Genomic DNA, 27452 nt, shown 5'->3' with positions numbered 1-27452 from the left:
ACAACAGACACTAGTATGGCAGTAGGTAAAAAAGTGGAGGTGTAACCGATGTGAATCTGCAATATGTATATGGGGTAAAAATGGGAGTTCATAATCCGCTTGAATCAAATGTATGAAATATGATATGTCAAGAGCTTTGTAATGTTTTGAACAACTAATAATAAAAAAATTTAAAATAAAAATAAAAACTGTTTTGACGGGGACTCGGGTATTGATTGGTAGTGGGAACTGAAGCAGACATGGGTCAAAATTGACCCTGAAGCTTCTGACCTAAGCCACTTCAAACTAGACTTGAGAGGACTTGCAGGCTTTTGCAAGAGGATAAGCAATTTGGTTTTGATCACATTAAACTGTTTATTAGAGAAGAGTTTTAACTTTTTTATAATCACATTCACCCATATTTATTAGAAAAGCAAATATATCAAAGAGTGCTTTGAGATGTGCTTAAATTAGTTTATTAATATAAATAAACTGTGAGTAATACAGATTGTTTATGAACATAACATGGGTATCACACATTTATTTTGGTAACTAAAATTGATGGCCAAATGAAATACAAGAGGAAAATTATATAGAATAATAAATTGTATTACTGAAGGTCTACCCAGCGATCAGCAAACCCAACCCCACTTAAAAGATGAGGAAACTGAGAACCAGAGGCTAGTATTCTTAACTCTACAAATGTTGAGGGCACTGATCATGTGCAGGCACTTGCTTGGTACTGGGATTTAAAAAGTAAACAGAACAGTAATACCCGTACTCAAGGGACTCTTAGCCAGGACAGTGGGACATAGCATCCAGGAGGCAGGAAATTGTCACACAGCATAAGTATTGTCAGAAAAGCATGCTCAACCTGCAAGATGCAACTAATCCAGGCTTGGGAGCAGCTCTCAGAGAAGGTCATGTGTGAACTGACCTGGGAAGGATGAGCAGATGTCAGATAGACAACAGAGACTGTGAAACAGTCCCAGGAAGGCCAAGGCAAGGGCAAGTCTAGTTTAGTTAATAACCAAAGGAACTGGAGTACAAAGGAGTTCTAATTCTGCATTTGGAGGATTAGAGGTATCAGTCTCCTGATAATGGGTGCAGCGCTACTTTAGAACACCAGCTGTCCATTTAGAAGAATGTGAACATTCCGCACATAAATCAATACTCTTGCATAGAAAACAGGAAGCATACATGGCTCGTGCTTCATTAAGTACAAACATTATGATTGTCCAAACCCTCTTGCTTCAAACTTCTGTTTCTCTTTTTCTTTTCCCTTTCAAAGAATTAATACTTCATAATAATAGCCTTTCATTTCCTTCCAAATATCTCTGTCCATGGGTCATGTCATAGAGCTCTTATGTCTGGAAGAAATTTAGGAGGTCATTTTGTGCATTGTAGCGGCAGGGTGGGGGTGAGCATCAGTGGGAACAGATGCCTCCTGGTACAGTGACGCAGGGGGTTTCCCTTGTAGGGAACTTAACAATAAACACTGACCAAAATCACCCTGCATTTTATTATCACCATCAATTCTTAAAATATTCATCCCTGCCAAGGCAAACTGCTCCTGCTAACCTTTCACCCCTTCATATGCCACGACACTGAATAGACACCTATGCACACAGAAAACCAAGTATGCGTTAGCAATAACTGAAGTGGCCATGCTAGTGGTCATCTAAGAAGGCCACATGTTCTCCATTCAATTTCCTTCTGTATTCATTGCTGAGCAGTCAAAGTCAGACACAGGGAAAAATTTATATCAGTGTTTAGCATCCTAAAACTATCCCCAGTGTAGATTCTATCATCCCCACCAGTCTCCAATCTGTTTCCAGCTGATGTTCGAGGCAGTCACTTCTGCATTCAGAGGCTCACCAGGTGCAGTCCTCACTCATCTTCTCGGGCTGGGCCGTCTGGCAAGTGCTTGGAGGGGTAAACACGGAGGGGTCTTTAATGCCTAGCTGTACATCAAAAAATCGTGTGGACAGTATTACACTATAATTTCTAATGAAGGTTTCCTGGACGGGATAACAATCCTTGGCTGTATAAATGCCGATCCAGGTTTCGTCTATAGGAAGAAGAAAGTTGACTTTTAATAGAGGAGACAGGCAAAATGCTACACTTTTTCCTTATTGTGGTAAAATGCACACAAGATAAAAGGTGTTTTTAGCCATGATGAAGCACACAGTTGCAAGCATTTAGTACATTCACATCATCAGTACAACCATCATCACCATCCATCTCCATGTTTTCATCCTCCCCAACTGAAAACTCTGACCCGTTAAACAATAACTTCCCATTTTATTTTTCTCCATAGTCCCTGCCAACATCCAGGCTGCTGGTTGCCTGCAGGAATTTGGATACCTAACATAAGTGAAATCATGCAATGTTTGTCCCTTTTGACTGGTTTATTTCTCTTACTATAATATCCTCAAGGATTATTCATGTGGTAGCAGATACTCTTTCCTTTTTAGGTCTAACTAATGTTCTGCTGTATCGAACGTCCTATTTTGTTTATCCATTTATCTGCTGATGGACATCTGGGTTAGTTCTACCTTTTGACTATTGGGAATCATGTTGCTCTAGACGTGGGCATACACAGGTATGTTTAGTTCATGCCTTTATTTCTTTTAGGAATGTATTGAGAATTAGAATAGCTGAATCACATGATGAGTCTATGTTTACTTTTTTGAGGAACTACCACGCTGGTCCCCATGGCATGAATGCCCTCAGTGTTTAAAACAAACTTGGAATTACAGTGAATCGCTTCAAATAAAAGCAGGCCACTTGACACTCAGAATACTGGAGTAGGTATGGCCACGCAACTTTAAGAAGTGATGAGAAGAAAGGAAAAGGAGGCACCTGATTCAAGTGTGTGCCTTAGAAAAGCACCCCCCATGTCACATACCTCTGGGTGATCCCAAAACATCAAAAGCCAATGTAGTCCATAAGAGCCAAAGTGGAAGAAAAGTGCATGTGGCTCTAGAAGGTCAACATGTTTCAAATGACATGCTTAGAACCTAGTGTCCCATAATTTGCAAAGTACATATGGGGACTTACATAGGCTTTACACAACATAATTCGCCATACGTTTCCCTAACAGCTACCTTTATTAAGGGACCCTTTTAATTCTTACAGGATCGAGCTGACTTTCTGTTGGACCACTCCTGGACGGTGATCTGCTCCTGAGGCCCCCCAATGGAATACTGGTCTTCAAAGGTGGAGTTCTGAGGAATGTCAAGAGGATCCCAGGGTTCTGTCAGGGTGATTTTTGAGCACTGCTTAGTGGCTTGTTCAATCTGAAACATGACTCCATCCTTATAGAGCAAAATATATTCAAATAATCTGAAATATAAATGAAAAGAAAATAGAACTTTTATGCTACAATTATCATATTTTTATGAGCATAAAGTCCAAAGACTTTCTTTAAAGTACTTTCAACATAGAAAAAAAAAATTTTTGTTTGCTAGGCCATCATTTCCTTATTTACAAACACTTTACACCAATCAAACTGAATATTAAATCACTAAAATTTCAGGTCAAAATTGAATATTCACTGAACAAATTCTTATCAGTGACTTCTTATATACCTGACTCTGATCCTACAAACACAGAGAAGATATGACCCTAGCTTACAGCTGGTTTGTGATTTTAGCCCCAGGAGGGTTTAACCCTTGGCTTGGCTGGATTCTTACAACACTAAGCCAAGCAATTACAGGAGTATACTGAATGTAAAACAAGAATCTGCTGAGGACCAGATGGACAAAATATCCATATCTCGCTGCCTCAATGCCTATTTGTCACAAATAAAAGATTTTATTGAACAGAGCTGCACCAAGCTTCAGCACTCCCACATACCCTAAGACAGAAAGGACTAAAACTGAAGGGTCCCCAGCCAGCAAGGGTTCCCTAAACTGAGGTCTTCTACATGCTCTTGACCTCCTCTCATGACTCTTTGTGGTAAGAGAGAGGGAAGTATTCCCAAGTGGTGCCAGAAGTCACGTGCATGCTGTTGTATCTCCCTTAAATTTAAGCAATCTTGATGTTCTGTAAAGGCCACCATGTTTCCCTACATTTCAGTATCAATCCAAAACTCTGGCCACTGCTGGTAGTGGGGCAGAGAGGCACTCACTACCGCCTTCATCTGAGAAACTGAAATTCACATTTGAGTGCAGAAGGACTAGGTGCTTTTCATGAGTAAATGAAGTTGGCAGAGATGTAGCTCAGTGGTAAAGCACTTGTTTGGCATGCACAGGCCCTAGTTTCAATCCCAGCACTGCAAAAAATTAAAAATAAAAAATAAAGGACAGCCAAGAATGGATCTGTGCTTTTTGGGACTAATGCTATTAGAAGAATGCTCATAGGATGTATGTTCTCTTCCCAAGTCTGAACTCAAAGATTACTTTCTTTATTTAAAAAAATGCAGACAATAACTACCTGTGTGGTCAAAATAATGCTTTGAGCTAGTATGCAAATATGAACATGATCTCATTCTAAACATTTAGATATAACCTGCTTATTCCAGAGAAGATAGGAAATGGCTTACCAGAATAAGACAAAAATAAAATAACACATTTTTTAAAATTTTTTATTCTACTTTGTTATATATAAGAGCAGAATGCATTATGATTCATAGTACCCATATAGAGCACAATTTTTCATATCTCTGGTTGTATACAAAGTATATTCACATATCTTTAGAAGTAGGAGTAAACATAGAAAAATGTGGATTTTTGTGAGATAATGCTCCAAAATGAAGTAATCTCTTATAATATGCATTTAGTGTCCACACAAAACCATTACCTCTTTGAAGAGCTGGGGGTTAAAAAGTTAACTATTGCCTTATAACCAGTTAAGCACCATAAACATTTATATAAAAATATTAACATTAACTTTCAGAGCATAATTCATTTCTAAATATGTGAACCTCTGTCCAAATACTATCTGGTTCTCAGACACTTTTAATGACCAGTACATCACCCACAAAAACCCTACAATGTGAACCTTCAGGGACGTATAGCTGCCTTTATTGTTTTTCTCTTCACCATTAGCATCTCCATCCTGTGTTATCCCCAGTCCCAGGTGTCCAAGCTGAGAGTCATTCCTAGTTTTTGCTGCAAGTCCTTTCTTGTGTTTCTCAAACTCTGACAATCGCCCCTGAAGGATGTGTAGTATTGTGCAAGAAAGAGTGTTCTTGAAACTACTGTTCTCATGCCCTAAAGCCACGGGATGCCAGAAGTACCCACCTAAGCAGCATATTGGTCACATATGACCTTTCCATCCTCATCACAGCTTACGGGACCTGGGGTGGACCTGTGAACCAGGGCAACATAATCAGATCCCCCCACACCTGGACATGTGGAATTGTAACCGGAGCCTACTATTCAACCTCTTTAGGCAAATGGGCATGTCATATGTAAACTCAGCAGCTGTTGGTGGCTATTTTCCAACATGTGAACTAAGAGTAAAGAAGGAGGCAGCAGGAAGCACTAGCAAACTGCTATTCCAACAACTATTCATTTCTTGGATGCGTTTTATTTTCTGAGATACTCCTGCAGAGTTATAAAAACATCCTATTGTTCTCATAAAACTTCCTTTCCAGCTTGCAACTTTGGGTCCTACTCATAACCAGGTTTCATTTCAGAAAGAGTTGAGGACTCCAGGGCTTCAAGAAGAAGAGCCCCAAGTAAGAGCTCTATGTTTGTCAGTTTCTGTCACTTGGACAAAATAGTTGAGATAAATAATTCATAAGGAGAAAGCTTTATTTTGGCTAATGGTTTCAGAGATTTCAGCCCATGGTCATTTGACCTGTTTCTTTGGGGCCTGTGTTTGTCAGAATTTCATCTCTGTGACCGAAATAACTGACAAGAACCACTTAGAGGAAGAAAAAAATATTTCAGGCTCATGGTATCAGCGGTTCAATTCATGGTCATCTGCAGAGAGAGCAGAGGAGCCAAGGAGAAGATGTATAATTCCCTATGTCATACCCCCAGTGATCTATTTCCTCTTTCCATGCCAAATCTGCCTATAGTTACCACCCAGTAATCTATTCAAATCCAACAAAAGGATTAACCCATCAAATGAATTAGTCTGCTGATTAGGTTACAGCTCTCCTAATCTAATCTTTTCACCTTTGAACATTTCTACATTATATATCACATGAGTTTACTCAGGGACATCTCACAACCAAACCATAATAGGGCCTGTGACAAGACAGCACATCATGGCATGAGTACAAGGTTAAGTGGACTTCTCACCTCATTGCAGCCAGAAAACAAAATGAGAGAAGAAGAGGGTGAGGTTCCAATATCCCTAACTTCCACCAACTAGACCCTATGTCTTAAAGGTTCCACCACCCCCCAAGGGTGGTGTGGTCTGGAAATCATGAGCCTTTGGGGGACATTCATGATCCAAACCATAGCAAGCCGTCAGACAGCTATTCTGTGAGAGGCATGCAAGGTCTTATGTAGAATCAAGGGCCACCGGCATGTAGTCAGTCACATGTAACAGAAAGGACAGGCACAGCAAGAAAAGTTATCTGCAAATTTCCCTTTCCCCCAGGCCAGCTCTGCCCATACACAGAAGTATAATTTAACTTTAAACTGAAAATTCTGGGCCTGAAACTATCATTACAAAATATTAATGTGTTAAATCTGGGTAATCCACACACAGGTGTTATGGTGTTCTCTGTAATTTTCTGTTTTTGAAATATTTTTTTTTTAAACAGAGGGCACCATCAAGAGTGAATGTGACTTTGTGATGTTGACTGTGCTTTAAGTAAAACTGAAAATAATCACATAATGGGAAACAAAGTAGAACTGTATAATTCATTGTATTTTTCAAAATCCCATGTGACTATAAATAATAATACTGTTCCATGATAAATTTTAGGAAAGAGCATTTTAACGATGCTCCCACGTTTATGTGAATGCATTAACAGGTCAGATGTAAGTTTCTCCTTCAGACACAAGGCCTGAAGTTTGATAGGAAGGGACAGAAGGTCAAACGCAGCCATCAGCCCAGGTGGAAATGAGTCATCACTGTGGGGACCGCTGTGCGGGTTGTAACCCACAGACCAGAAGGACTGTCAGACTTCAACAGAAATTGCATCCCTGGAGGCAGGATCAAAGCCTGGCTCTGACAGGGAGGCAGTTATGAGGATGGGAGTCATCAACTGCACCTCCAGGATACAGTCCAGGAAGGTAAGGTGCTGGAATCAGCATGGAGGACAGACAGGCAGACAGCCCTGGGTCAACAACAGCAGGCAGACTTCACCTCCTTGCTGGCCAGACACCAAGCAAAGCATGGTTCTCTGGGAGCAGCGGGTGAGAGTTCCCACAGAGGCCGGCCACCCGCTGCTGGGCCTTAGCTGTAAGCAAGGTCACAGCTGGTCAGGCCCAGCCAAGGAGTGAGAAGGCCGAGCTTTCCAAGGCAGCCACAATGCAGAGGAGTGGCCTGCCGCTCGTTTTGCCTCTGACCATATGGAACAAAAGATTTATGTTGCTCTTAACAAAACTCTCAGGCTCACTAACAATAACTTCCATTTCCTAAAAATTCATTTTCCTAAGTATTAGACCTCTGTTCTCAATCTTCCAAAATACTGATAATATTCACAAGTTTTATTTCTTCTGGAAACTGGTTTATGGTTTTTGTTAAACTGATTCATGTTCATGTAAAAAAAATTTTCAAACAATACATAAATAAAAAGTAAAAGTTGCCCAGAAACTTGAACTTATAGACACAGTAACTTTGTGCATGTGCCTAAATATATGTTCTTCTAGATACATTTTTATACTTATATCTATTCTTTAAATTATAAATATTTAGTTGTTATAAAATACCTATATATGTAAAATTTATCACCTCAACCGTTTCTAAGTGAACGGTTAAATAGTGTTAAGCACATTCACATTGTTGTGTAACCAGCCTCCAAATTGCAAAGTTGACACTATATTCCCATTAAAAATTTTTTTCCAATTTCCTATTCTCCTCAGACTCTGGCAACTACTGTTCTACTTTCTGTCTCTATGAATCTGACTACTCTAGGTACCCCCCATAAGTTAATTCAGGCAGTATCTATGTTTTGTTGACTGGTATAGTTCATTTGGCATATAGTCCTCTAGGTTCTTCCATGTGGTAGCATGCATCCATCAGCTTTTCATTGCTGTAACCAAAATGCTTTCTAAGAACAACTGAAAAGAGAAAAACTTTATTTTAGCTCATGGTTTCAGAGGTTCAGACAATGGTCAGGCTATTCAACTCCATTGCCCTGGCCCCAGGGATGGCCTAAAATCATAGCAGAAGAGAGTGGCAGAGGAAAGCTACTCAGCTCAAGGCAGCTGGGAAGCAGAGGATGTGGGGGAAGCCAGGGAAAATATAAGGTATATAATCCCCAAGGGCACACCCCCGGAAACTATTTCTTCCAGCTATGCCTCCCACCAGCTTACAGTTATTACCCAGTAAACCAGTCAATAATTAACCTATTAAGTGGACTAGTTTACTGATTAGGTTACAGCTCTCCTAATCTAATAATTTCAACTCTGAGCATGCCTGCATTATCTATCACATGAGCTTGGGTTGGGGGGAACACCTTATATCTAAACCATAATAACATATGTCAGAATCTCATTCCTCTTTATGGCTGAATAGTAGCCCTTTGCATACATATACTGCATTTTGTTTATCCATTCATATTTGATAGATACTGGGGTTGTTCTCACCCTTTGGCTATTATGAATGAATGTCACTATGAACATGGTTGTATAAATATCATGCTGACTCTGTCTGTGTATGAACATATATATTGGGACACCGCTGCTTTGAGGTCCATTCAGTGGTCAGCAAATACTGAATGGTTATAAAATCGTGAATTCATATTGATATTTCCAACAACACTTAACATTATAGGTTTTCCACCATTATTTTTCATATTGAAATAACTTTTCTCTTAAAATAAAAGTGATGCTTCCTAAAACATCAATAAAATTTCCTTATTTGCTTTATATTACAGTCAAATCTACTACACAAAAGTTGAGTTGCTAAATGACTTTAAAGATTTCATGGTAGCTCTTATTGTCCTCAAAGTATAACTCAGATTTAGAGTCAGTACTGTGCTAAAAGTTCACTTGGAATAAGCCTATTTGGTGTGTGGTTATGCTCATAGGTAGAATGTTAGGTTCATTTGTTTCAGTTTTTTTCCCTCAGTTTAGTGATTTACACCTCCCCTCTTTGACTTAATTTTATTATCTGCATATGGAATATTTTTCACATTTCAAATGCAAAATAATATCAAAAGACACATTGAGAGAAGTCTCCCTCCCATCCCAATCCTCTCCCATCCCCACATGCCCTATATATAACACTATTCATCAATGTTAATTGAACTTCTCCTGCATGTCTTTTTACCAAAATAAAAAAAATAAACATATGCATGCATGGATTACTGTTTATCCTCCTTTCTGGGAGGGGGCAGGGTGGTACTGGGTATTGAACCTGGGGGAGCTGAGTCATATCCCCACACCTTTATTATTTTTTATTTTGAGGTCTCACTAAATTGTTTAGGGCCTCACTAAATTGCTGAGGCTGGTGTTGAACTTGAGATCCTCCTGCCTCAGCCATCCAAGCCACTGGGATTACAGGTGTACATATCTTCCTTTCTCAGAAAAGGTGGCATGCTGTATATTTTTCTGCCCTTGTTATGTCTACTCTCTATTACAGATTTCTTTCTTCTTTATCACTATGTAATAGGTTATTTATGTAAATACCATTGATTATTTAGGCAGAATCCTGCTAATGAACAGTGGGTTGTTTCCATGCTTCTGATATTAACAAAACACCACAATGAATGCCTATGTGCTGTTTTATTTTGGAAGAATATATTTAAGGTAATCCTAAATGGAACTGCTAGGTCAAAAGGTGAAACATTTGTGATTGTGTTGAATATTACCAAATTTCTGTCCTTAGGACAGGACTATTTGGCACTCCTATCAAAATATATGAGCGTGCCTATTTTCTTTATAATACTGCCAATAGAGCATGTAGTCAAACTTGGATTTCAGCCCATCTGATAAGGAGGACCTGGAATTTGACTATCAAGGTTTTTATGTATTTTTTGGAACTTTTAAAAATATGTATAACATCCTTATAATAGACTGCACAAATATAAAGTTCAGAGCTTGAAAATTTTTGCAAAGTGCACAACCTGTGGATCCCCTACTTAGATCAAAATAAGGCATCCTAGAGGCCTTCCTCCTGATATCTCCCAGTCACTATCCTTCCAAAGAGAAGACTAGGGTTTTTGTTTGTTTTGTTTTTTGTTTGTTTATTTGTTTTGAAACAGGGTCTCAGTAGGTTGCTTACTAGTCTCAGTAAATTGCTGTGGCTGGTTTTGAACCTGCAATTCTTCTGCCTTAGCCTCCCAAACCACTGGGATTATAGATATGCTCCACTGCACCTGGCTAGACTAGTTTTAATTCTCCTTCACTCATGATAGTTGGTTGAACAAATTTTCATATGTTGAGGCATTGATCTGGCCTCATTTTTCTATGAACTGACTCTTTATTCTCTGTACCTTAGGGTTTTTTTTTTCTTCCCAACTTTCTATAGCTTGTAAATGAGTCTTTTGTGTCTGATAAAAGTTGCAAGTTTTTTTCCTCTGTCATTTTCTGACTACTAAAAATTTTCTACAATGCAAAGAATTTTACACTCTTCTTATATTACTTCTGAATTTTGTCATACTTAGAAAAAAATTCTTACTCTTGAGTTATAAAGATATGTACCCATATTTTCTGTTATGTCTGTGTGGCTTTGTTTTGTTTACATTTTGATCTTTAACTCATTTAGAGTTTATTATTATGCATGATGTGAGACATGGAGCCAATTTTATCGTTTTTCCAGTTGTTCCAACACCATTTATTAAGAATTCCATCTCTCTCCAGTGATTTGAGATTCCACCCTTATCAGATACTGAATTTCCAGATGTATGTGGATCTCTTCCAGGACTCTATTTTATTCTATTGGATTGACATTTCATGCACCGGTATCATATTGCTTTATTTAGAGAAACTTAATAGTGTGCTTCAATATCAGGCCAAATTTACTGGGACTCTGATTGTTTTCATCTTTTCTAAGGTTGATAGAATTAATACCTGCATTATGATGAGTGATCATCCTGCCCTTCCTCCCAAAATCTGCCCATTTTTTTTTTGGTGTCATTTTGTATATTTTAGGAATATTTAAAATATTTTCTGTACAGTTTTGCACAGTTCTTTAAATTTACTCTTGAGTAGTTTATGTCTTTGTTGCTATTAGTATTTTTAATGGAAGTTTCCTTTCCATTACAGTTTCTTGTTTAAATGGAAGGTTCCTTCCACCGTAATGTCTAGCAGGACATCATTTGTATGTGTGAAGACTATAGGTTTTTCATGTCAATTTTATGTTCAACTATCTTACCTAATTCTTTTGTTTTAATTTTGATTGATTTTGGGGTGTTTTGTGTCTTCAAGGCTCACTTCATCCACACCATTGAAAAAGACAGTGATTGCTAAAAATTCAATACAATATTAAGTACAGTAGAGGTAATGGATATCCTTCTCTTTTCCTGAGTTTAACAGGAAGAGGATTCTGATTTCAATATAAACCTATAAAGTTTGCATCATGTTAAGTAGCACCTATCGGTTCCTATTAAGTCCTTGTATCAGTAATGTTTGTTGAATTTTGTAAACTGCCTTTCCAGCAGACTAAGGACATAATCATGTGATTATTTCCCTAGATGTTTTGGATTTCCTAAAATCAAACTATCCTTGCATTTCTGAAATAGACTTTCCTTGATCATAATGTATTATTATTTTTATTTATTTATTTTCAGTTTGCTGGTTGGGAGTATCAAAATTCTTAAGTGAGATTGCTTTACAATAATCCTAACAAATTCCCATATTGTACCCAAATACCATGATTTGCAATTCACTCATTAGTTCCCTATTCATGACCGCTTAGATTATTCCCATTTTTGTTAATGTTAATGCTGACTATAATTTGGAGATTAAACTTTTTACCTTCCTGTGTTTATTATCCTATGAAATATTTATAGACTGGATTGTTGGATCTAAAAAATTCTCATTTAATATAAAATATGACTGTTTCCCATAAAGGGACACTAGAATTTTAAACTGGACTTGGAGCTTCACTAATATCTTTGCCTTAGAAAAAGTACTGAAAAGATTGCTCTCTTAGGAGACAGGGATACAACTTTTCTGTCTCGTTTTCAAACTTCAGCATAAGGTTTACAAATACTGTGAAAAGCATCATAAGGAAGTCTTAGGTCAAAGGCCATGGTTTATTGCTTGTAGTCTCTATGCTTATAATTTTGATGTTTCAATTTCTCCAAATAAAGAGGGACCACACTTCTGAAGCTCAGAGAATTTTTTGAAGAAAATAGAAATAGAATTTTTTATAAAAATGCAATGCATCCTTTACTATGATGGAAAAATTTGACCCTTATCATTTACCAAAGAAACTAATCATTTAACTTGAACACAAAAGACTTAATCTGATATATAACTAAGAAGCATTACTTCATCCAAGTGGGATGGAGAGAGGAAAAAGAGCCTATTACTGATTGCTGTGGTGGATACTTTCATAAAAGACCCAAAGGCATTTTTGCCCCTTCCTCCTTGAATGCCTCTCAATATGTAGCTGAAAAAAAAAGTCATATAACTAATTTTATTCATCTCCCTTAGAAGCAGGAGTATAATTGGTTCTCTCCTTGGAAATCTAAAGGGTGGTCTGCAGGGAGAAGGAATCCTCTGGAGATTTCTCCTTTATCAAAAAGAAGAGCTTGTCTTTTGTCCCATTCTGCTTCCTTCAGTTGCTGCCTTTGAACGTTGTTGGGTAAGGATAGAATGCCTGGAGCAGAGACAGCCATCTTGAAGCCATAAGGCAACAAGTCAACACACCATCTGCAACTGTGAGACAGCATCCTAACAATAGCAGAACAAAGGGTAGAGAAAAGCCTGGAGCCTTGATGAAACTGTTGGGTGAAACCTGGAAATACGTATCATGACAATTCTGTAATAAACAACACACATCCTAAACAACTGTTAGTGAGGTATTTTTGCATCTGTAGATATAAGTATTCTTAATGAAATAAATAAAAACTACTTTTTTACAGGTATTATCTACCTGATTCCTTACAACCACACAATGAGGACCTTCCCTTCCAGAATGGGCAGGACCCAAGAACTTGGCTAATCTTGGAATTCCAAATATTGGTGCTTTGGCAGGGTGTAGATGAACCTGACCCCAATAGTCAACAAGCACTTGTTTTTCTCTCCTAAATTGGGATAGTCAGGAAAAAAAAAAGAAATAAAAAAATCTAAAAGTTTGCTGAAGGCAAATTCAGCTGGATGACATGTTACCAGCATTTTTTTTTTTAACAGATGACTGTAAGGCTCTGAGCATAACTCAGTTGTAAATGATGAGGTTGGGATTGGACCCAAGGTCTGATCTCTTACCAGAATCACTCTAATTCTCTAATACCATCCTATTGGCTGCCTCCACATAGGGAAGGAATGATTCTTCCCATCTATGTAGAACATTTGGCTCTCCAATATATACTAAATTACAGAAAAGGGAGTGGACAAATATTATATTGTGATTACAAAAGGACTTTAGCTTTAATGGAAGATACTGGTCAAATTTTGGATTTGTTTAATATGCAATATAATAGATTAGTAATGCATGCTGGTCCTCTGACTCTTGAAAGTCAGGAGGAAAAATTGAGCTGCAGCTACTTGCCATTTCTGGCAACTGCTAAGTTTGAGTTACACCCTACAGTAATTATGAGACATAAAAAAGAAAAACACTTTCAGAATTGTGATGCTAGACACAAACTCATTGTGCATTTTCATGCCAATCATACATAACTAAAGGAAAATTAAATTACCTAAGAATGCAGCCTAAGGAAAAGGAAAAATTACGTCTGCAATTTAAGAAGCTGTAAGGTGATGGACCTCCAATACTTGGATTCTACTTCAAAACTTGAAAAGAGTGCTCAAGAAATTGAAGAAGTCCCCCCCCCACCTAAAAAAATATATCTGGATGAATATTGGCAATATGTAGGTATATCTTCTTTCATCTGATGAAAGATAATAATAAAAAACATATTTCATGAGACAGTACCTCAAACTGTCTTAATATTCTGACTTAATTTTCCCCATTACTAAAAGGAACAGCTTCATCAGTACTGAGATACCCAGGAGGTTGCCATAGTACACAATGGTTTCTAGACTACACATCAAGGGGCATTAAGGAGAGTGAGTCAAGGAGTACATAGTCAGTACTACGTTTTTCAGTAGAAATGCTTCAGTTCCCACCATGCTGAAATATAAACTGACACACCCTTCCAGCTAATGAAACTCTAACATAGAAATCTGATCTTTCTACTTTCCCTGGGATTTAGGATACACAGTGTTCATGATAAAAGGAATAATGGTGAACACAAGAGTAGTTTTCCGATGAAAAAACATGAGATCAAAATAAGAAATGCAGTAGAGGCAGAATAAAATAAACCAAAAGTAAATAAGTAAATTAGTTAATGAAACCAAGAAGCTGGTGACTTGAGAGGTATTATTCTAGAACTCAATATTGGTGCTTTGGCAGAGTGTAGGTGAACCTGACCATCCCCTGCCCCAATATGATTATTTTACTGAAATTGGAGAGAACATTTACTTTCCTGTCTATAATGGGTTAACCTAACATTAAAAAATTTTTCAACATGAAAAAAAAAAGAGAGAGAGACAAAAAACCTTGAAGGACAGATGTAAGAGAACCAAATGTGTAAGTAGAAAGAGATCCACAAAGAAAGAAAGCAAAAAACGAAAGTAAAAAAATTCCAGAAACAATAGATGAAAGGTTGGGGATGTCACTCCGTGGTAAAGTGATTGCCTAGCATATTCAAGGCTCTGGGTTTGATCCTGACACCAACAGAAAAACAAACAGTAGATGAAATTTCTTTAGAGGTAGACATGCCCTAATAAAGTTCAAGGACAATAGAAATGACCTACAAAAACTTGCATTTACACACACACACACACATAAAAAGTAAACCAAACTTAGCTTAGTATCAGACCTCTGTTCTAGAGGTCTGAAAGATATAAAAATGTTTAAGCAAAAGGACTTTTTGTACCCACTGAATTGTACACATCCCCCCCCAAAAAAAACTATTATTAGGTAAAACAATAATAAGTAGATATCCGCAGACATTAAAAATCTTTGAAAGTATACAACTCAGGTATCTTTTCTGATGAAGAGTAATTGCATAAGTTCTTTAGCTGACTAGAACATGAATCAAAAGAAAGAATTTAGGCAAGTGAGAAAATTGGTCTAAAAAAGAAATTTCAGTGAAAGGAGGAAAATGACTTATGTTTTGAAATTTTTTAAATAGCAGACTGTGTGGCAATGTTCCTCAGTATTTTGTGCAAACACACACGTTATAAAAATTCCTGTGTTATACCAAGTGAAAGAGCTGACCTTTCAAGGGTTTGAGTCAGGATAATAGAAAGAGGAAAGACTATAAACCACCAAAACACTTGAAATTCTTTTCAACATGCTATGTAGGACCTAAATAAACACTTGTGTGCAAAAGGTTTTGAGGTCAGGAAAGTAGATTACTGGGCTTTATTTTTGAACACCTTAAAGAGAGTCGAGATCTCTCTCATCAGGGTGTCTTTTCTGAGGTCTCAAGCTTCAGCCAGAACATACTTGGAGTTGGGCTGGGAGAATCATCAGTGTCCATAAGTACTGAGTGTGGGACAAAGGGGACAGGTAAAAGGCTTGATACTGAGATGGAGGTACTCCCAGGTCCTGCTGTGGCACTCCAGTGGATAATAAGTCTTTTCCCAGAATCCTTTGCTACCAAGGATGTGGACTGGTGCAATGTCCACTGGTCCATTGCTCTCTTTCTCCTGAAGTGGGAGATTCCATCTTCTCATGCTTTCTCTACATTTGCTGCCTCTGCCTCAACACTTCAAGTAGGAACCCTGTGCAAAAAGTTGTCCTAGGGACTCTGATAGCTTCAGTGTGACCTGGACAACTTCTTCAGAGGCACATATCTGCCTTTCTCAGTCTGAACATCCTGATTCATCAACAGCTTGGTGAAGCACTCTTGGTAGGGGGCCTTAAGACTCCAGAGGATAAGGAGAGGTTTCAGTAAGGGGCTTAAAGGGAATGTTTTGGAAGCTGTGGAGTCAATGAAGATAGCTTGCCTCATTGCAGTCTTCCCTGCAAATGTTTTTGTTTTGGTTTGGTTTGGGTGCTAGGAATTAAACCCAGGGCCTCCAGCATGCTGGGTAAAAATTTTCCTACTCATCCAAACCCATGGTATACTCCAAATATTTTCAAACAACTATGGAGGACCTTGCATTCACTATGCCACTTAGTTTGGGGTCCATGATGCTACATGTATACTCTTCATAAGTTATAGTATACCTATAACTTGCAATACTACATCAGACCAAGAAACTGGCATGTGCCTTGGCCCTGAGCCTCCTTCTTCCCATCTGTCATCATTTTCCCTGGCAACTTCTGAGATTTTCCAAAGCAGTGAGTTCTCTGGGAGAGTTTAGAAGGTTAATTTTTTGTCTTTTATGATGCAAAGTTTTATGCTCTTACTCATCAGCAAAGCCCACATTCTGGAATGCTCACAGTAGACCTCACTTTAGCCACAACAAAAGCAGCATTCTGTGAAGGGGCAGGGCTCATCCAGTTTTTGTTTTTTTTTTTTTTTTTTTTTTTTCCTCCAGGGCAGCTGCCTTCTTCTTTTGGGGGCCATCTGTCACAAGATTTTCACTTTCTTTGGGGGTATGAGGGTGACATAAGTACCCTAGTAGGGGACTAGTGCTTCTTTAGAAAGCTTCTCAGTTCAAAGATACATTGCCTTTGAAGAACACCAATGGTGCCTGGGAAACCTCCACATCCATATGGGTGGAAAGTCTCCAAAAATAGAGGTGAAGGAAGAAAAGAGACATTGAGAACAATGTTTGATGAGAGATGAGCTTGGGAGTGGCTCATGGTTGAAATGAAAATGAGGAAATCCATTCCCCAAAGATTGGGATATGCCCTCTGCCCAGGTTCCACTACAGACCTATGTAAAAACTTTTAAAAACATAGGTAAGGTAGACAATGCAATTTGATATAAAAATTATCTTTCTTTAATCAAGCAGATATATGGTATAAAATACAATGAATAATAAGCTATAAAAACCTTTGCATAAATCTGTGAGTTTGTTGTTTTAGAAAACATAATCATGAGAAAAAAAGGATAGAAAAAGATGCAAAGATGACTTAACACTTGGCAGTCTATTAGTACAATTCACTAGGCTGATGAAGTTTCATCCATCTTAATTAGAATACATTCTTTATAAAATGAGATCAGAGATATATTTACTAGACCTGAGTATTGTGTTAAGCCAGCAACCTGTGAAAAGTAACTGGGAAACATTAGAGGTACTCACACTAGAAGAGGACTCTGATTGCCTTAATTTGGGTGAAGGAAGACAGGATAGATGAGGAAACAAATTTAGGATAATTAAATCATATGTTAGATAGTAGTAGGAGCCTGGAACATATAAGGCATTTGAGATGGGCGTGTGAGAGTACTGAGAGGAGATCTAGCACAATTTGACAGTGGCCATACAGTTTCTCAGGGGAAAGGCTTTGTAGGTAAAGAGAACCACAGCTAAGGCTGTGGGTTGGTGATGAGGTTGGGAAAATAAGATATGAAGAGGGGAGGGAGCAGATCCCATAGGTTCATTAGGGTCTTGTAAGGACATCTTACAAGGAAGGACATTTACTCCAAGATAGATGGAAAGCACTGGAGTATTTTGAGCTGAGGAACAACATGATACATGTTTTTTGACAGAATTACCTGGGCTACTCTGTTGAGAATAGACTAAAGGAGGCCAGGGCAGAAGTAGAGGGCAGGGGGGCAAAGAAATAGATGATAGCAGACTGTTACAAAAATCCAGGCCAAGAGATGGTGAAGGTGGGACCAGAATAATATTGGATGCATGATCAGATTCTGGGTATCTATTTGAAATTAGAATCAACTGGATTGGTTTACAGAATATTTTTTGGCAAATGGGAGAAAAAGAAATCAAGGATGAGTCTAAGAATTTCACACAGAACAAGTGGATTTGCTAGTGGCAAAGAAAAAGAAAACTGCATGAGGAGTAAGTTTGGTTAGTTTGATTAGATTCTGGCTTTTATTTGTTTGTTTGTTTATATGCAGGGGAAACATTTTGGACATGCTGAGTTACACATGACTATAGGATTCCAAATGAAGATATCAACTAAGCAGCTGGATCCATGAGTGCAAAGGTCAGGGGAGATCTATGGCTTGGAGAAGGACAGATGAGAGCCTTCCACTGGGGAGAGGGTACTCTGAGCCATGACCTAGATGAGATCATCAAGACAGCAGGTTTAGACAAAAAGTAAAGAAATGGAAAGTCTGAGCCCTTGGATGGTCCATCACCAACAGCCCAGAGAAGAGGAGGAAGGGCAAAGGAGACTAAGAAGAAAAGGAAAAGAGGCAGAAGGAAGGAAAGGAGAGAGTGACATGTTTTTGAAAATCAAAGGAGAAAATGTGTCAAGATGGAGAAGAACAAAGTAAAACCAGGACTGATAAAAGATGAGCTGATTAGTAATGTGCTGCTTATTGCCCTTGCCCAGAGCATTCTCAACAGAGTAGTGGTGATGAAAGTTTTACTGGAGGGGGTTCAAGAGAGCCTGGGAGGACAGAAATTGGAGTTAGCCTGAGATTTGCTTTAAACAGAAGGGAAGAATGAGGTTTCAGCTAGCAGCCTTCAAGAAAAGTTTTTTTTTTTTTTTTTAACTATAAAAGACGGTTAAAATAAAAGAAATTTTAAACGGGGAAAATAGAAGATTTTTACTGGAATTGGGAATATAAGACTATCACATTTTTTCCAGGAAAAATAAACCACTAATTGGTGGAATATTTTCAGATCTTTGGGCACTCTGCCTCTGACCACCTTCTTTAAGGTCAGAATCAGGAAGAAATAGCTCAAGGTTATGGGAGAGAAAAAAAGATCTTTCCAGAACAGTATGGTGACCACCTCTGGCTTCCATTTATAAGACAGTCTTATCTTCTACCAGCTTTCTTATCTTTTTTGGCAGTAGTTTCTCCTCCCTCCTTCCCTCACTGCCCAGTCCTCCCTCCTTATCCTGAAAGCCAATGGGAAACAGCCCCGCTGAATTAAGCCCCTTAAAGCAAATTTTGTGTTCTTCCATGAAAATCTCTTTGGAGAAAGAAATCTCTTCTGGAGAAAAACTTAGTATTGCAAATAGCACAGTTTATTCTTTGAGGAGCAAGGGGCCATGAACAGTCAGACTCCCTGAGCTAATAAAAGAAAATATTATCTCCTGCCATCAGAGATCAAGAGGAGTGAGTAACAGCCAAAAGAGAAGTCATTATTCTGAAATTCTCAAAGTCATAACTTCTTAAAACTCAAAGTCCAGTCCATGCAAAACAGAGTTCATGATCAAATAAATTTCTTGAACACTTTATACTAATCTACCTCTTCCAGACACACAGACACCCTCTGAGGATTTGCAATCACCATTGCAATGCTGAGAATATGATATGCTGAGAAACACAAAAGAAAACAAACATACATTTAAAAAAAGTAACCTAACCTTCCCCTTCTTCTTGTTGAACAATTTAGACTAAATAAAACCATTAGGTAAGACCAAGCAAAGTAGGTTTCTACAGGGACTGGCTAGGGGTGCAGAGTCCATGTGGGGTGAGGTGGGTGCTCATGTGCAGAGGACCTATCCTAAGAATGCATGATTGTTTATACTTCAACTAAATATAAGGTACAGTTTTCTCACTGAGAAGGTAACTTCAAAAGTGATATTGAGAAGCTGGGTTCAGTGCTGCATGCCTGTAATCCCAGTGGTTAGGCGACTGAGGCAGGAAGATCGTGAGTTCAAAGCCAGCCTCAGCAAAAGTGAGGTGCTAAGCAACTTAGTGGGACCCTGTCTCTAAATAAAATAAAAAACTAGGCCGGGGATGTGGCTCAGTGGTTGAGTGTCCCTGAGTTCAATTCCAGGTACCAAAAAAAAAAAAAAAAAGTGATACACAGAAAACTAGAAAGAACCATGTGGTATTAGAATAGGAGGTATTGGTGTAAATAGCTATATGCATTAGAATTGGAGGCCTACAGATAAATACAGGCTTACCTGTGTGTAATCTACATATGAGTGTATGTAAGTGTGTGTGTGAATTTAAACCTACACACCCTTGTTTAATCCACCATGAAGGACTGGGAACAGGGCCACACAGTAGCAATGACCACAAACAGAGTTTGACTTCCAAGTATTCTTCTCTAGCAGGCTTCTTGAGAAATGGCTTCTCAAGGTGGAAACAAGGGAACTACAGATGATCTTGAAATATCTTGTTTTGCCAAAAAGAAAGGGAATGCTCAAAGAATAAGAAGATATGTCTAAAGGACATTGAAGCCAATTGGAGCTAATAAAAGAAAATATTATTTTCTGCCATCAGAGATCAAGAGGAGTGAGTGATCTCTGGGCAACCTAGTGAGAAACTCTCTGAAAAAAAGGGGGGGGGGTGGTGATATAATTCAGTGTGGTAGAGCAACCCTGGGTTCAATCTCTAGTGCCATAGGAGGGGAAAAAAGAAAAAAGAAAAAAAAAGAGGCTTCCACAGGCCAAATCCAGGAAAGCCAAATAAACAATGAGAGCAGTGGAATAAAAGGAGATCCTTGAGTCCATATTGAGACAAATACATGAACGGGTTGAAAGTTTAATGAAGAAAGAGATATGTACATGGTTTAAAAATACCTCCCTACAAAATAGGTATTAATTGCAAAGGAAAGAATTATCACTTTGCAGTGAAGAAGAAACCTGGAAGAGAACAGTCAACCAAATGATCCCAGTGAACATCAGGATGCCCAAAATATGGAGTATTACCTCTGAGCTATTCCTGCCAAAGGTAAGCAACTTGAATCTAATATGAGGAAACACAAGACAAACCCAGGTGGAGGGACAATCTACAAAACAACTGGTTTGCAATCTTTAAAAGTACTAAAGTGCAAGAAAGATCTTAGGAACTGTTTGAGACCATGAGAGACTACAGAGACACAACCCCTAAATATTATGCTTGAATTTAAACTGAGTCCCTTTCCTACAAAGAACACATAAAGGAAAACTGGTAAAACCTGAATGACAACTGAATTTCAGATAAGAGAAAACATTGTTAACTTCCTGATTTTTAAGTTTGTATTGAAGTTATATAGGAGAATGCCCTTTCTTGTTGGAAATACACCCTGAGGTATTTGGGGATCATGGGTGTATGAGGTTGGAAACTCCCTCTCAAATGGTTCAAAGATTTAAGGGAGAAAGAAGCCCTTTGCATTATATTTGCAACTTTTCTATAAGTGTGAGATAGTTTTTCAAAACAAAATAAAATCGTTCATTTGGAAAGAATGTTAGCCAGATATGGTGGTGCATGCCTGTAATCCCAGCTACTCAGGAGGCTGAGGCAAAAGGATCACAAATATGAGGCCAGCCTGGGCAACCTAGTGAAAAACTCTTTCTCAAAAAAAAAAAAAAATTAAAAAGGGCTGGTGATATAATTCAGTGGTAGAGCAACCCTGGGTTGAATCTCTAGTGCCATGGGGTGTGGGGGAAGAAAAAAGAAAAAAAAAAAAACAGGAAAAAGATCCTTATCTTCATTCACAAACACATTAGATCATTGAAGTTACTTAACATAATTGCATATGCTGGAATTAATCTTCTATAGCAGACACTTGGATGAAACTTCCTGTAGGATCTTATTTGATTCTTAGTATAAAGGGATGCTCAGGAGAGATAACAGCTCTGTGAGTTTAAGACCAAAGCATTGAAAGACAACATCTTATTCTTTGCCCACAAGCCCAAGTGTAAGTGAAAAGAAGAAGAAAGAGAAAGCACACGGAAACTGGAGATGTGGCTCAGAGGCACAGAGCTTGACCTGCATGCATTTGAGGCCCTGGGTTCAATCCCTAGAACTGCAAAATAAATAAATACATAAATGAACACATGAATAAAAGGAAACTTGACTTTATTGACACAAAGAGACAAGTTGAGAAAAACTGAAAATCCGTGCCAAGTTCATTGCATCCTGGTAGCAACAGCCAATCAGCTTGATAAGATAAAGCACAATTTGGTGCTTTCATGATATCCATTGATCCTATCTCTTCCTAGCTTTTAAGAATAAGGGACTGGAATTTAGTATCAATATTGTAGGCATCATTGAAATTAAAAGATAAAAAAGACCAAGGTCCTGAGAAGCTAAGGACCTTATTGTGGAAAAGTCAGGATTAGAAGCCATGATTGATATTTCATGGGTCTAAAATGGATGCTTATGCTCTCTGCAGTACAGATGACTTGTTTACTTTAAAAATAGAAAAAAAAATTCTATTTTGTTCTTCAGGAAATAAAGTTCCCTGGGAAAATTGGGACAGAATTAGTCAGAACTTGAATGAGAATGACTAGCCCCTCCAATTTTGACATGTTTTTCATCATTTACAAATAAAAATCACCACCAATGGAACATATTAGATTGGTAACTGAATAGTCTAAGGTTTTGCCTCTATGCATATTCATCCAATGCCTCTGCACCCACTAACATTCATAGCTTTATTAATCCCAACACCTAAGCCACCATTTTGTAAGTAGCTGTAAATCACTCCAGGTCCCTCAGCATTCATTCAATATCAACACTGTTTTTCCCATAAAGTTCAACATATTGACTGAAATACAAAAATGAACATTTTGCTTTTCTATCAGTCTTCCAAACATAATTCTTGTGAGTTTAATCAAGGAGTGAAGACAGACCATTGGAACCAGAAAACCAAATAGTATCAATTACTAATATTTCCCATTCTCTATTCAGACTTGTCTTATCTAAAGCTTGTAAAGTTGTTTAATCTCTTCCCTCATCTCAGGGAAAAGAGAGTCTGGAAAATCCTGATCATTCCACATTAACTATCAGTGGGATTTTCCATAACTATCTGGACGAAAAATGAAAATCTTAAGAAGTTGATCCAATTCTAAAACTTACTTCTCAACTTACTAATAAATACAAAGAGACAACCTATCCACATTTTCTTCAAATAACATCTGCTCTCTTGGCCAGACTGCTGATACCTGGAAAAAAAAGTTTTTGAGTTCATTTCAACAAATCTACATTTAAATAGTTCAAAATGTATTTATGCACCAAACCTTCTCCTCTACATCTGACTTACAGCCAGCAATGGGACTATAAGACAGAACCTTGCCAAGAACTCTGGAAAGAAAAGGAATACATTTGTCCTTTAAAAGTTAAACTATAAAACCAACACTTAACTAATAAGGGCAAAGAAATTGGGAATTACCATGAGGGAACACACACACACACACAAAGAAGAGTGAGATTTGATTGCACTAAAGGTAAAACACAAAAATCTGAAGACTATACTAATTAATCATGGAGTCACAAAAGGAGAGCTACTAATACATATTTCAGCATTACCCACTTACACCCTATTCAGACTAGGAAGAGTCTAGCCCAGCAGAGTAGAGAAAGGGCATCTCAACTGTGAAAATGAATGTATCGCTTCATCTTCACCTGATTACCATGAAAACCTACTCTGGGCTGGCCTCTTTTATTCATGATGGAAAACCAAATGTTGAGTATAAAGCCTAGGCTAGCACAGGCAATCAATCATGTTTGTTCAATGTATTTGTTCCAATTCTGTGCTCACAACGTCTTGATTATAATTGGCAACACACACACACACACACACACACACACAGCCCTAGTTTTGAGTACAGGAAGATAATGACCCTAGTTTTAGAATTTGAGAATTCCAGCCTCCAGGCCAGCAATAAAACTCATTGAAACATATGGTTTAACATTTGACTTTGCATACTCTGAGTCTGATCCCTAAAGGAAGGAACTGTAGGTGTGCTGCTGAGTCAAATATCTGAGTCCACAGCTGGAAGCAAGTTTCTGGCAGATGGGAAATTCACCAGGATGATGATGGTGGTGGTGATGGGATCATCCACAGCCTTGTGCTGAGTCTTCAGAGTGCTATCAGATGCTATACTATGCTCTACATACCTAAACTCAATCCCCACAATGTTCTAACAAATTTGTCATAAATATTCTTATGTTTTAAATGAAGAATCTGAGGCTCAGCAAATGACAGTAATTTATCCAAAGACCCACCTTCAGAAAATGGATTCAAAACTAGGTTTGTCTGACTTTATACCTGAATTTCTTAAATTGCAAAAATTGCTATCTTGCAGGGTGTGGGGCATAAAGCTTTATCCTTCTGCTGGCCACACTCCTCTGCATCAGCAGGGAGTTTCAAGTCACTCTAATCCATCTTCAAGAAGACCACTCATCAATACACTTCTATTATACCAGACTTCACATAAATGTGCACAATGAGTAATGGTTCACCATTACCTGGCTTTCTCGAGTCTTGGTTCTGTGGTAGTGAGAAAGTTCTTTTAATCTTCTTAGACCTCAGAGTCTTTCTATAAAATGGAGGTCATAAAACCTGCACTGTGAATTGTTGTGAGATTTAAACTAAATATATAATATGTGCAAAGTTGGCAGCAACATGGCTGGCATATAATAAGCGCTCAAATATTGGTGATTGTTATTACCACTTCTTTCAAGATCCAACCCAAAACATCCATGTTTTGAAAGGTTTTGCACATATCTACCATAAAGATTCTTCTGTTCCATGCTTTTACAGAATTCATATACCGTGGTTCCTAGGTCTCCAAGGAGAATTGGTTCCAGGACCCCTGTGGATACCAAACTCTGTGGATGCCAGAGACCCTAGTACAAAATGGCGTAGTACTCGCAAATAACCTATGGATATCCTCCCAAACACATTAAGTCATCTGTAGATAACTTATAAAACCTAATGCAGTTTAAACGCTAGGTAAATAGATATCACACCTCATCATTTAGGGAATAAGGACAAGACAAAATCTGTATGGTCCAATTCAGATGCAATTTGTTTCAAATAGTTTTGATGTGTGGTTGTTTGAATCCTCAAATGCAGAACCAAAAAATACAGAAGGCCTACTGTGTTTTCCTATGTATTATCCTCCTCTGAATAGATCACTTGAAATGGTCAATCCTTCCCCTAGTTTCCTCAAGAAGCCAAACACTTCAACAAACGTTTTAAGGGAAAATGATATTATTATCAAGATTTGTTTTGTCCCAGAACAGAATGGTACCCCTTGGTCACTGTTCTTACTGATCACTGAAGCCTTAAATGATGGACATTTATATCACACCTCCTAATGATGCAAGAGAGGCCAAAATGACCCTTGGAAGAACAGGAAGGCTGTGGTAAAAAGACAGGTGGTAATCCCAAATTAGAAATCAGGTCTTAAAGGGGCCAAAAGCAAGGTGACCACTCAGGAGAGCACCTTCTGTCATAACTGTGGAAAGATGAATTATTAGGCCAGTTATATTTTTATATTGAATTCTTCCTTTATGGAGTATTGTGTACCCACTAAAACTAGATAGAGGCCAAGCAATAAAATGGCAAATAACATGTAAGAGACAATGTTAAGAAAAAAGTATACAGATAATAGTATACAATTTCTGATGGTAGTATGGAAAACTAGCTTTAAAAAGCAAACAACAAAACACCTTATGGGAGTGAACTAAAGTTTTAACAGTTGTAACAAGGTGATGATTTATCAGAATCCTGCACATTTTAGTGTTATTATATTCCTTTAAGATGAAAAAAAGAAGAAGAAGAAGAGAAAAATAGAAAAAAGAACGAAAAGAAGAAAACAAAGAAAGAAAGAAAAATCTTGAAGGTATTATATATGTATGTGTGTACTATGTGTATGTGTCCCTAGCAGCTGGCTTCTGGAAGAAATGAGCTAGTGCAGAAGCCACGCCCTAGGTTACAGGGGGCTATGGTCGCCTTGGGTCTGACTCAGCAACCTGGAGACTGGAGGGAACTTGGGTCTGGGGCCCCTGGCGGTTCGATCTTGCTAGGGCTTTTATTTTCCTAACATCGCAGTGCGAAGCAATACTGAGAGTCTGCCGGCCGGCCGCACTTGGTGAGCCCAGCCCCAGACTATGCTGTCCCGATGCGACCCTCCTGGCGAAAGTTTTGGTTTTTTTTAGGGAAGGGAGGAGCCACGAGGGGCTGGAAAACGGGCAGGCTTGAGCGCTGGGCCCCGCGACCTCGCCCTCCCCAGCCGGTCCGACTGCCGACCCCACGTCCCGTACCTCTTGCAAGGGATCAGCGCCTTCCTCTCGTCCAGCACCCTCACGCGCTGGTTGAGCCCATCGTAGGACAGCAGAGCACGACTGTTGCGCCCACTGCTCTGTTGATAAAGAACCTGGCGTCCCTCCCACTGCTGCGGCGCCTGGCACGGGTGCGGCGACCCAGGGGAGCCCGCTGTCCCCAGGCCGCACAGGCCGCCCAGCGCCCAAACCCAGAGGCCGCCCAGCAGCCAGGCGCCCAAGGGGCTGGCAGCGCGGAGAGGAACGCGCCCTGACATCGCGGTCTGCCGCCCCCCGCGAGTAAGCCCGAGCCCAAGGGGCCGCTGAGGGCTCCAGGCGCAGAGTGGTTTCCAAGGGTTCTCTCGGCACTGGGCCGGCCGAGGTGCTTCCTGTCCTATAGCAGTGGCCTTTATCAGCTGTTGAGATCAGGACACGGAGGCTCCTGAGCTAGACATTGGGCCTGGGAAGGCTCGGGTGAATCGCGCGCGAGCTATTTCTGCCTTGGCCGCTGCCTACTGTAGCTTCTGTTTTCACTGCTCACTGCTGCCAACAGGAAATGCAGAGGCAGCGGTGCCACTAGCACCCTGAAGGGCATCGCAATTTAAAGGGGTTGGGGAGGAGAATGAGACTTGACTGGGAAGCTGCAGTGTTTAAAAGTAATCACACACTGGGGGCAATTTCAAGGTCAAATGGGAGAGTAGAACTGCTACATTTGCTGTTCTCTGCTTTATCATGCCTCTTGGCAAATTGTAACCCTTCGCCTACAAATTTAAAGTGAAAAGACAGGTCCCTTCCTTAAGAAATGATACCAGTTTACTCATTAGGGTCACTTCCCAGCCTCCACTCCCAGGCCCTCATAGTAAAGCCTTGGGCTCAAGGACTTTACCTCAAGGTCACATTTGCACTGAGACTGATCCCCTCAAGTACAAAGTTCATAGGGTTATGTTTAAGCACTGTCAGGATCTGTCATATGGCATCAAGAAAAGAAAAAAAAGAAAGAAAGAAAGAAAAAGAAAACGAAACTAAGAAATGACCCTTACTTTCCAAGTTTATACCTTCTTCTCATTTGCATTTGATATCAAGGATGAGGAAGAGTGAGCCAGGTGAGAGTGGGAGAGAACATTCCTGAATGAAGGAC

At 39.0% G+C, this 27452-nt stretch overlaps 1 protein-coding gene across 2 annotated transcripts; it reads right to left on the bottom strand.

The window, feature by feature from the left end:
• Positions 1–439: 439 nt before the first annotated feature.
• Positions 440–26831, bottom strand: Epdr1 (ependymin related 1). 2 transcript variants are annotated; one of them, XM_027939634.3, is made up of 3 exons: positions 26318–26831; positions 3119–3327; positions 440–2050 (listed from the first exon to the last, which is right to left on the bottom strand). In XM_027939634.3, exons 1-3 carry the CDS (start codon positions 26590–26592, stop codon positions 1854–1856), a joined length of 681 nt encoding a protein of 226 aa, XP_027795435.2. In that variant the 5' UTR covers positions 26593–26831; the 3' UTR covers positions 440–1853. The 2 variants fall into 2 exon arrangements, with proteins under 2 accessions (XP_027795435.2, XP_071470138.1); XM_071614037.1 differs by lacking the exon at positions 3119–3327 and having other exon boundaries at positions 1905–2050.
• Between the last annotated feature and the right edge of the window lie 621 nt (positions 26832–27452).

This window comes from Marmota flaviventris, chromosome 1 (genome assembly GCF_047511675.1).
Source record: "Marmota flaviventris isolate mMarFla1 chromosome 1, mMarFla1.hap1, whole genome shotgun sequence".
In the NCBI taxonomy this organism is placed as follows: Eukaryota; Metazoa; Chordata; class Mammalia; order Rodentia; family Sciuridae; genus Marmota; species Marmota flaviventris.
This window is presented reverse-complemented; position numbering and strand designations above follow the sequence as displayed.